The sequence below is a fragment of the Epinephelus moara genome, chromosome 7, assembly GCF_006386435.1.
Source record: "Epinephelus moara isolate mb chromosome 7, YSFRI_EMoa_1.0, whole genome shotgun sequence".
Taxonomy (NCBI): domain Eukaryota; kingdom Metazoa; phylum Chordata; class Actinopteri; order Perciformes; family Serranidae; genus Epinephelus; species Epinephelus moara.
The window spans coordinates 24,081,569-24,093,542 of record NC_065512.1 but is presented as its reverse complement, the minus strand read 5'-3'; the positions used below and the strand labels follow the sequence as shown (position 1 = coordinate 24,093,542).

Below are 11,974 nucleotides of genomic sequence, written 5' to 3'. Positions count from 1 at the left end.
CATGTTTTGAAATGATTTTTTTTTTACTAATTAACCTACATCTCAACCTAGCTGATAACTACTTTAAATTTGCTACAATACAGGTTTCTATAAGAATAACACTTTGTTAAACATATTCTTGTTTTAACTTATGTAGTTATTTAGGGTATATCTCCGGGTCATAAAGCGATTAATGGAGAGAAAGATGAACCTGTGATTGTGTTACATGTTAGAAGGTCACAAACCATGACATTTGTGTTGTACATGAGAGCACTGGGGGAGGCAGGGCAATCCCTGCCACTACCCAGGTGTGTAGGGTGTTGTCCGGGAGGGTCTCCACAGGGAAAAATCACATTGATGTTAGGTCAGGGGATCCACAGGGAAATGTGAAAACACTGCGGTGAGTCATTCTCTAGACACTGCAAATCTTGTGACTATGTTCAGAGGGACGAAGACAAAAGAAATCCAAGTTATACTGACAGAAAACTAATATGTAACGTGATTTAAAGAATAAAAAATACAATCTTAATTGATGTATTGACACAAAACTAGAGGCGAGAGGTCAAGATTGCAGCCAGAAAAAAAAAACAACATCTTTTATGTTACATAAGTTGATGTGGCTGAAGCTAATGTCATTTTTTCCTCTGTGAGTAATACGCGCAATATAACTGCTGATATGAACAGTGATAAATGATATGGCAGTATTTTCCATTCAGAGCCTGAGCTTCCTATTATAACAGTAACATCTGCCAGTCGGCGAAAGGGTTATACCTAAATACTTTCCATTGCCAAACACTTCAAAGACAAAACAATGGACGGTAGGGTTGGGCAAAACCAGAATATAGGACATAGGACACCACTGTATTGTTAAGTGTCAGTAAGAATTCCATCATCAAGGCAGTCCTACTGGTTTTCCATCTTGATAAGAACTTGTGAGAAAAAACATGTGAGAGCTAATGTTTCGCGCAATGCTGTGTAGACCACTGCCTCAGAAGAAACAGATACTGATGTAGAGTCAGGCAGAGATTTCCAAAATGGCTCTGAAATCTAGCAGATGTAAAGGTCCATGGCACGTAGACTGTCTTAGAACTCTCTTCTTTTTGACCTGAACTATTTTAAGCTTCTCAGAGAGAACGTAGATATGCTCACGACTCTGTTTGAGACTATAATGTACACGGTCTGATTTGTTTTGTAAATTCTCCATAATCGAGTTTCTTTCTATCTTAAAACATCCTCTTTAGTGGTACAAGGAACAATGTATAGACTCATACAGATTAATTCCTCTCAATCAGCACTTATGACCCACTGGAAGTGTTTGGTGGTGCGATTATCTGCAGAGGCTCTGCCCTCTGCTTGTATTTTCTTATTTTCTCAATTGGAACATTTACGAGCCACACCCTAAGCACCAGGCATCTAATACCTCTTTTCCACCAACATGGAACGAGTTCCGTTCTGGTTCCTGCACCTAGTTTTGAACCATGGAGCAGTGGTTCCCAACTGGTCCAGTCATGGTGTCCAGAACTCTCTTTAGTCATTGGTTCAAGGTCCCACAGTTCAATACATATAGCATCATACTTGCATTTGGCTGTCGTTGAGCTAGTTTGCTGTCTCTGTTAAGTAGCTGTCCCTTAGTCACTCACTCTACAGCAGGAAATGGCACTTCAAAATAAAAGCTCTGTGCTGGAAATTTACTGTACTTAAAAATAAAATGTGTTTTTTTCTGCCATCCATTCCACCCACTTTTGGACCACAATCCACCAGTTGGGAACCATTATCTAGAGCATTTTGACCAAAAATAAATTGGTTCAGAACCCAAAAAATTGGTTCCCAGCTGGAACCAAGAAACAGCAGGCTTTCCTTGACCTGAAGTGCGAACTATGACGAAATCAGAGGATGTGTCATATTCTATGGTATGGAAAGAGAGGATGTAGAAGGCGACAATGGAGATGGTAAGCAAGAAACCATCAGGGGAAAAAAGAGTGTGCAGTGATATCATTGATAGTTGATCAGGACAAAAGTTCACAGGTAGTCAATGTGATCCACCATCCTGCTACAAATGTTTACTTATGTTGTACAACGACCTCCGTTGATTACTATGGTTCTGATCGAAACTGGTGGAAGCGTGGGCTGTTTCACTAGATTGCACCGAAGTTTCAAGAGTTCTGAACAGAACTGGGTCAAGAACTACAGCTGATTTGGGAGGAAAGAGGTATAAGAGACACAATGCTGAAATATAGAAAGGCAAAATGCCAAAAAAAAAGTGATTTGGGGGATGGGTTTTTGCTGGTAAGCATGTTTACATACAGTAACCCAAAATCCTGCATGGTATATCTTTAACCATGTAACATTACATTGTCATTGCTAAACTTAAGATGTTGACTTAATCTGGTTCAATTTAAGATATAAAGATACAAAAGTATAAACACCAGCAAACAAACTTCTACCATGTTTTCAGTTTGCTAAAAACTTTTATTCAACACCAAAATTACTGCTGTACAAAGAAAGTCAGAAGACAATGCCCATACCAGTAGTAAAATGGGCATCTTCAGGGATGGGAAAAAATACAGGGTGTGTTGTAAAATAATAGCTTCATAGCTGATAAGTGTTGACGAGACACAGTGGCTCCTTCTTGGCATTTCGGTTCCTTTCAACGGTCGTAGCAATAACACTATTACGGTCAACAGCAAATGTACAGTATATATATAGTCTGTGGTTTCAAAAAGAAAACTTTGAAAGAATTAAGCAGCATTAGAGTTCATCATGATATTGTTATTTATGATGTTTCTACCTTCCCAACATCAGTAATATAATTTAATACAAGGTAACAAATACTGGCATTGCATAAAAATATGAAATAAGGGAAACTTTGTTCACTCAAACACTGATACATAATAAAAGCAGAGGGAAAAATGCACCTCTTTTAACAGTTTGTGAGCTGGGAATCATTAGCTTCTATCTGGTGTCCTATTTTTAAAGGCAACCTGTGGAGTTTGTGACCACTAGTAGCGCTGTGGAGCAGTGTTCCTGTGAGCAGATCCACTTTTCTTGGATCTCGAGCAAAGGCACAAGGATGCAATGCATGTGCTTTAGAGTGTGGCGACCAGTTTAACACTAATCCACGGATCAACAGTTAGCGGCAGTAACACACAAAGAAACTAAACAATGTGCTAAAATAAAAAGGCAGTGAAGAAGACAGCTAGCAAATGTGAATGAAAACATTGTAGGGTTCAAAGTACTTCAAGAATAAGTTCTGCAATTTTTTTTCTGAGGAGGGACATGCATTCAATCGGGTTACACACAATTCTTTTTGGTAAAGAAGACAAAACGGAAAGTAAACACATCTTAATTTGTTTACAAGAAAACTCCACAAGGTCCCTTTAATTAAAAATGCATTATCTTCACAATATGTTTATGATCTCTGAATGCTCCTCCATACTTATGTGGTGTTATTTTTAGGGGACAAAATCGTACATTTAAAAAATAGAATAACTTCAGATGCTCAACATCTTTGAATCTCACAAAATGTTAAACTGAGAATACTCCCATACGTTTTCTGCTGCACTCATTATAAGACACACGTTCTCACCAGTGGTGCTGGTCATAAATATAAGAAATGATGTAAAATACCAGGCTGACATTAGGGATCCACATTCAACATACAACTTAAAAAATATTTGCAGATTCACTTGTTGAACATTACAGTAACACATGTTTGGCAGCCCAGTCGTGGCCTCTTGAGCATAAGGCTCAGTCACAGTGGTCACTACAGACCTGATTGCACAACTCTGAAACCATGAAAAGTCAAAAATACACCATCAAACAGTTAAAATAGCTTGTATATTCCATACAAATAAATGTCACTTTTAACACTGCTTTTGGCACTTGTGTGTGTCGGGTAAGTGAGAGGTCACATCAATAAACTATTTTCCAGTGTGTGGGCTGTTCACATTCTTTCTCAGTGTCCCCACAGAAACGGTTGTAAGTAGTTTTTGGGTCAAAGCCCAGGATCTCCCTTTCTTCATGGATCCGGAAAGAGAAGGTGGACACTGATGTTCCTATAAAGACTCTGAAAAAAATAAAAATAAAAAATAAAAGAAACAGTGATGCAAGAGGCATGTTGGGAAATAACACAAGGACATGACATGCATGAGATATGACCTGCAGTGAGAGCAGCATGTACTGTACAGTCAGACCAGTTTTTCAACTTGAAATATTTTTTCCACGGGTAAGTATGAAAGTGACATGGCTGCCATTTGGGGGGTAAACAAGTAACTGGCATTCTCCCTCGAAAATTACCCTATTTTATTTATTTATTTATTTATTTTTAATTAACTTTTTACTTTTGCCGAAAATGGTGCAAATGATCAAATCTACACATTATATTATTATACTATGCCTTCTGGAAAAAACAAAACAAAAAAAAAACACTTAACTATTTCACATTGAGATCTATTTTTACTTGGAGTTTTTCTCAAGTTGTTATTAATTAAGTCCTCACTGTTATCAATTAATTAAGTCATGAAACCCGCAAATAAGTTGGCATTTTAGCACCCCTGGTTCCACTGTCTTGAATTCAATGTGTTTTTGAATGGGTTTTGGTTATGTGCCTGAAATAAGGTCTGCAGTAAAAACAAGCTTAACAGACTTTCACGTTTTGTTCTACGACATAAAATAGGTCCGTAAATTCCCCAGTCGTGAATTTTAAAGCTTTTATGCATCTTAAAAAAGGCAGTTGCTAACAAATGGCTAAATGAGACAGAGAACACGGAACACGTCTGTACAGCCATGTTGTGGAAGGGATATTAAGTCACATGATCGTGGTATTGTTTGTTTTTTGTAGTCTAACGTTAGCTTTTTACCTCCACGGAGCTTATTTTCTGCAATAATCCAAAATCCAATGGAAAAATCCCATAGGCTTTTTGATGAGGGAACCAGGGTGACGATAACTTCCGTATTGGCCTACAGAAAAACGTCATCCCAAGAGCACTATATTGTGTCATAAACCAAAGAACTGGACAAAAGACAAAAGTTTGGGGGACTACTTGTGTGGCTTACTTTTTTAGAGCAAATTTCTGAAGGTGGAATTCATACTTAATCACATGGGGGCAGTACAAAGCTGATGATTCCAAAAACACAGCTAAGAAATTAGAATTGACAAATAACTTAATATAAAATATTATTCATTTTCCGTAACAACTGATCCTGTTAGGGGTCGTGGGGGAGCTGGAGCCTATCCCAGCTGACACTGGGCGAGAGGCGGGGTACACTCTGGACAGGATGCCAGACTATTGCAGGGCTGACACATAGAGACAGACAACCATGTTCACAATCACACCTACGGACAATTTAGAGTCAACCTGCATGTCTTTGGACTGTGGGAGGAAGCTGGAGTACCCTCGCCGCAGGATTTAAACCCTCCACCCCGGGTTCAGACCAGGAACCCTCTTGCTGTGAGGCCACAATGCTAACTACTGCACCGCCGTGCCGTGACTGATAAACTTTTATGCTAATCATCATGTAATGAACTCATACCATGAAAAGTAATTTACCTTGCATGGGCACATATCCACTGGTCAATGATGGCCACTCCTCCATCTTTAAACAGCTCCAGGTCCTCTGTGGATGGCTCATACCGCACCATGTCTGGCAGCAACCTTTTCAGCTCCTTCAATTCTACAAATTTACAAATTTTGAACAAGATTTTAAAAGCATTTATAGTGACAATGATTTTATTGGCACACAACTACTGCTTACTTATAATATTTCTATGACTTATTTCTGCATTACCATATATTCATTATAATTTGCTGACTTCTTATGCTACTGTGTCAATGACATTTGAAATGGTTTCATCTCAAAATATATATTGGCCTTTCAAATGACAGATGGTTGTATAAACCTTCATAACACTATTTCATCAAGCTGCAGAATACTGAAGCACTCATGTCAATAATACAAATGAAATTTCTTCATGCCTTTAGGTCATTTAAATGTACAATTAATTGTAAATCATCTCTGACTGTGCCAGTATGTCATTACCTTCCTCATCTGCATCAGTGGCAATAAACACATTGTCCAGTTTGTGCTTCTTCATCAAGCTGCGGATCTTCTTCACTGCACCCTTAAGGCTGGGTACATCCTCACGGTGACCCCAGATAAAGTCCTTCCTGCGCAGGTGGACCCCCAGATATGGACCACCTTTAGCTGAGCCCAGCTTGGCCTAAACAGGGAATAAAGATTATTATTGTGCACAACTTGATCATAAAAAGGCTGCAGGTTGGAATAGAACCCACAGCCACTGCGACAAGGACATTACCTTTGCACATGGCATGCCCGCTCTACCCAACCGCCCCAACCACAATAAAATTTGACAGTAAACAAGTGTCCAGCAATAAGAGTGTGCTTGACTTATCTTATCTGATGACACGATTAGCTCAAACATTCAAAATGCTCTCAAATACCTACGAACCTGGACTTCAGTGACGCAGGTAAACACTAAATTCCACCTGCACAATCACATAATCACACCACAATCAGATACGCTGACTCACTTTCATGCGTGTCCAGTCCTCACTGTAAATGGTATGGTCTCTGTCATCCGTAGAGTTTAGGTACTTTGCTCTGAAGTCATCTCCGATGAGTCTCAGGTGCTTGGCAAAAACCATGCTGCGGCGGGTCTATTTGAAGCACAGACAATTGCAGAGACTCACAAATCAGGTTACGGAAAAAAATATGAGGAAAAAACAGGTGATCTAATACCCGATACCAGCATTACAAAAAAAGGTGTGATATTAGCCTTTTACTTGACTCACATCCCAGTAATCCTTCCCAGCATAGTGATCATGGAGGAGTGTCTCTGCTCGGTCAAGCATAACGGATCTGCAAAATGGCCAGTACAACAAGTTTATCCATGTCAGCGTTCTAAGACCTAAGAGAGCAATCTGTAAGTAATACCACGTTTAGATAACAATGGAGTCGGATTATCTTTCAGGTATTCACAAAGAGATGAATCAGCAACTCCACCGTCTTAAAGAGGATTTATGCTTACAGTGAGGCTGTTTTAATAAGAGACTGACAAGTTTGGATACATAAGATCTATTTTGTGTCTAGACAGTGTTCTCTTGGTAGTTTGTTTACTCATCTATTATCTTATCAATTTGCTACACCTGCAATCTAATGTGCAAAATGGCATTAGTAATGGTTAAAAGCTCCATATGAAATTTAACTCTGGTCACTTCCCCTAAATTGTGGTGCTAGTTAAAGGGGTAGTTCATGCCAAAATCAAGAACTATTTTCTTTCTACCCTTTCTACACCTGTCACCTGTATCACCACGCAGAAGGAAGCGCACATCTTAGGGAAGAGACGCTTCGGACAGTGCAGGATGTAAACATTAATGGAGTCCTCCTCGGCTGAGCTGTAACATTAGCTAGCTCAGTGGTGCTAGGTGAGCTAGCAGAAGATGCACACTTCCCTCTGCGCGGTGATACACTTCCCAGGTGTAGTTCAGCACAAAGAAAAAACGTTCCCACATGAAACTACTCACAACAAGGTCTGTGGATTGTCTTGAGTAACTGGGTCATGAATTTAATTTGCGTTTTTCAAATTTATTTTTTGGCGCTTTAAGCACCACAAGCCATGTGCCATTTAGTTCCATTATATTCGCAAGAAGGCAGACATCTCTACGGACGATATCGCCAACACTTGGCAACCCACAGCAAAACAATCAAAACTGATAAATAGAACTACAGGTAAGAGTAAAGAATATGTATTTTGGATTTTGGGTTCAACTGTCCCTTTAAAGCCACAAACTACTGGTTAATTCATGTAAAAATGAGCTGTTCATGCTGTAACTCAGTCAAAGAAAGGGATAAGATTATGTAACAATCATCAAGCTCGACGGAACTGATTACAGCCACAAAATTAAAAAATAATCATATTGATTTATCCGCCACAGATACATTTTACCAGACACTGGCACTTGACAAATATCCACACACTGTGTATGTATGCGTGCAGTCAGTGGATTTTATATCAGCATGTTGCTCTGTAAACTCACGTCACTGTGATGTTTTTCTGTAGAACAGGGGCCATGATGGACGCGTGGCCTTGGGCTGATATGCAAGTTACATTTCGAGCTCTCGTCTCCTCATAGCCCCAAAACCAGCCCCTTGGAAACACACACACACAAACAAGATAAATGAGACAGCCGATGATGAATGGAGAGGAGAGAGGTGTGTGAGCACAAAGATAAAGATGGATATCATTAATACAGAAATACTGTGAATGTGATCCATCACTGTCTAAAGTGGTTCTACTGAGTTATTCAACTATAATTACAATTCATTTTCTTTGGCACTTAAGCTTAATAAATCTTTTTCATGTGGGAACAATAAACAACAAAAAAAATCTGCTTCCCGAAGGAGGGTATGACAGAAAAGGCATTTAGAAAACATGAGCGTGGTGACAGCGACTAAATACTACACCTGTCAAAACAGGGTAAAAACACAGTCTCTGAATTAAACAGCAGGGTGTTGTGCATTGTGTTGCTTTACCTGTAGTAGCCCTGCTTATCTTTGGAGTACATCAACTTGTCAATACACGGCCGCTCATCAACTTTTTCCTCCCATTTCCCATCAGTCCATCCCTCTGCGTAGTTTTGCAGCACCAGAACCTGGTCTATGAATGGACCTCCATTCTCTAGATCCAAGAGAGGAACAAAACACATTCATTAGGTTTGGCTTTAACACGCTTAAAATGAGCTAAGGAGCAGTCTGTTTAATAGCTGATTAAAAAGTGGTGACTATGCATGGGGAAAAGAACCATTTGTATTTATGATAAATGAAATATCACAGCACAAAGAGCTTTAAAAAAAACTTTTAATTAGAACCCGTATACAGATAATGAGGTTTGAAATGTAACTCTAGTCTGGATCAGCAAAATTAAAAGCTCACCAGCAATGAATTCCTCATACTCAATGACAGGTACATTGGCCTGCAAGCTAGTGAGGCTGAAGAACTCTCCCCACGGAATGCGAATCTGGTGGATGTTGGAGCTCTGCCAGTGGTAGAGGCGACCCCATGGGGGCAACACCAAAACCCAGTCATCTCCCTCCTTCCTCAAAGTCTTCACCAGGGAGGCCATGCGGATGTAGACATCTCTCCGCAGATTGAACCCCTCTGGAGGGTTCACGTCATACAAAAGGTACCTGAGATGACAAGAAAGGACAAGAGATCTTGGAGCTTTGCGTGGATAAAAAGCAGCACCAAGCTCTTTGGTCAGTGAACACAAGAGTAACAGCTGTCTTTACAATACATCGAGTCTACCAAATATAGTAACAAAGCAACATTGATCTAATTTTAAATGTCATGAATCATCAGTATAAAGCAGGGCTATATTTGTCACATAATAGCAACCTTTCAAATTATGTCTATTAGAGGACCTTCAGGTAGCCATAAAGTAAAGCCTTTTATAAATCTATTCCTTATATTTTATGGTTTAAGTATATGTATATTGTTGTTTAAATGACCTAGCCTTTAGGTATCCAGGTAGTTCACATCCTGTGCCAACATTTAAGAGCTGGTTTGTTGGGGTGTTGGTGGCTTAGAGGATAGAGCAGGCGCCCCATGTACAAGGCTGTTGCCGCAGCAGCCAAGGTTCGAGTCCAGCCTGTGGCCCTTTGCTGCTTGTCATCCCCTTTCTCTCTCTCCCCATTTCACACTTGGCTGTCCTGTCCATTAAAGGCAAAATGCCCAAAAAATATCTTTTGATTTGTTGGCAACTGTCTGACTTAAAACAGTCATACAGAAGCTTGACAAATCCAAAAAGTGTCACGGCATGATACAGCAAGAGGTCAGAAAGGGCAGTCAATCATCAGCACTACATTAATAGTATAATGTTGTTAATACTTTACATTATATGCTCTGGTCGTTTTTATTCCGAGTTTTTATTTTTTGGTTTCGCATTTGTTGCTGCTCTGTTACATTTTCATCATTATCCCAGCTCAGTTGTTCACAATGACAAAATGCATAGTGCAAATTCTTAGCAAAAGTATGTAACATGTTGGTAATACACATTTATGAAACTGAGAGCAACATCATACCCAGTTGTTTCCAGGAGGCTGCTGCAAGCTGTTTAACCCTTTAAAGCCTGGAGCGACATTACTTTTCTTGTGCTGCTTTCAGAGGCCTTTCGCAAGTATTTCAACCTTTGAAACCTGAGCAAATTGGTGTGATTTCTTTCTTTCTTTCAAAAACATGAGAGAAATAAGCAGCTTGGTAACAAATGTCATACAAATTGCAAAAAAAATAAATAAATAGAAATTTTTTTTTTTTTAAAAGAAGTTAAAAATAGATTTAGATTTTAAAAAAGGAAAAAAGAAAAAGCTAGGAAAAACTTTATTTATGATTATTATTTTCATTATTATATTTTACAATTATGTTACAGAATTATTATAATTTTTAAGCACTCTTTCCAGGTCATTGACATGTTTGTGTGTTTTTAACTTTCTTTTCATCCTCCCCCCGCCCCCTAATTTTCTTGTTATAATTTTCTCTTTTCACTAATTTCTCCCTATTTTTGGGGAGTGGGGGTCATTTCTTTTTTTATTACTCATTGCCTTCTTTTCATGTTTTTAAAAGAAATCAGGCCAATCTGCTCAGGTTTCAAAGGCTTAATCACCATGCACCGTTATGCACAATGCAAACAAATGCCCATGCACAGGTAAAACCACCACTGAGTTGGGGTGGGAATCACCACAGGCCCCACAATACAATATTATCGCAATACATAAGTCACGATACCATATTATTCCGATTTTAAACATGTTGCGATAACATATTGCAATATATTGCAATTTATTACCTTTTATCAGTGGCAAATTATGTCCCCATATAAAAACTTTGTCAACATCAACAGTTTTATTAAATATAATAAAAATTAGCCTGTTCAAAATGTATCTAGCATACTGAAAAAGCAACTGATTATATTGTTCTACTAGGCTACCAAACGTTTAATTTATATTTTCAATAGCAATAATTTCTTTAATAAAAATTTGATACTTGGTATCTGTGTGAGAATACGATATTACCACACGAAAATATCGTGATATTATGCTGTATCGACTTTTCCCTCACCCCTGCTATAAAGTAATTCATACCACCCTTCGTCAACAAACCTCAAAATCCCATTCAATAGCGACGTCAACCATAATGTCGTGACATATGCACGTTACATCCCCCAACTAACGCCATGTTGAATGAACAGTCGAATAAATCCACGCTTAGAAAGTACATAGCGTTACTGTCCTGACCAGCTGAGCCCCAATACGCCCTGATTCTCACAGTTAGCATTCTTTTACTGTAACACCTACGCTATAAAGTGCCTAAAATAAGAGATTCAAGTGCTGCTTAATGAACAATTTCTACGCCGAAATTCACTGTAGTACAATAGCATTTTGCAAATTGTATTGAGGGACGTGTAAACAAAAAGTACATGGTCCTAATACGCAATAAGTCATTAAATTGGCGACTTTTTGAATGGAGTCAGGTAACATTACACATTTAGCGTTAACCCAAGAAGAGTGCAGTGCTAAACAAAACAAGCAGTTAGGCAGAAATACAGCGTATAAAGGGCAAGAGAGTAACCTGAAACTGAACACATAAACATGACTATTACAGCTGAACAGAAACTGATAACTGTAACTACTCTTACGTGTTAGCATGGAGTAGCTAGCTAACAGTAACTTAACGTGAAACTCACCGCAGATCCCGAGCGACAGCGACGGGTGCAGTAGCCGTGTGGCTCGCACTGAATACATTGTCAGCGTTTGCTGAGTCAAATGCTGCAAAGGTGACGAAAACAGACAGACAAAATGCTACAAACGAATAGACTGAAGCAATGAATACCCCTGGTATATGCAGTGCTCCGTGCGCCATATTTCCTCAGAGCCACGCACTTCCGGAGGGGTAGCAAGCGTCTGCACAGTTGCCAAGCAAC

At 39.1% G+C, this 11,974-nt stretch overlaps 1 protein-coding gene across 1 annotated transcript; it reads right to left on the bottom strand.

The window, feature by feature from the left end:
• Window positions 1-2,427: 2,427 nt before the first annotated feature.
• Window positions 2,428-11,949, bottom strand: pofut2 (protein O-fucosyltransferase 2). The gene is made up of 9 exons (XM_050048533.1): window positions 11,738-11,949; window positions 8,932-9,185; window positions 8,533-8,677; window positions 8,037-8,147; window positions 6,792-6,858; window positions 6,531-6,656; window positions 6,019-6,199; window positions 5,529-5,652; window positions 2,428-4,045 (listed from the first exon to the last, which is right to left on the bottom strand). Exons 1-9 carry the CDS (start codon window positions 11,911-11,913, stop codon window positions 3,892-3,894), a joined length of 1,338 nt encoding a protein of 445 aa, XP_049904490.1. The 5' UTR covers window positions 11,914-11,949; the 3' UTR covers window positions 2,428-3,891.
• Window positions 11,950-11,974: the final 25 nt, after the last annotated feature.

What these genes read in the sequence shown, in the direction of transcription:
- pofut2 (XM_050048533.1), bottom strand. Translation starts at nt 11,913, where the DNA reads ATGGCGCACGGAGCACTGCATATACCAGGGGTATTCATTGCTTCAGTC. An exon ending in GTATGAGGAATTCATTGCTG is followed by an intron (nt 8,678 to 8,931) that starts GTGAGCTTTTAA and finishes TCTTGGATCTAG; the next exon opens with AGAATGGAGGTCCATTCATA. An exon ending in CTGGGAAGGATTACTGGGAT is followed by an intron (nt 6,657 to 6,791) that starts GTGAGTCAAGTA and finishes TGCTTCAAATAG; the next exon opens with ACCCGCCGCAGCATGGTTTT.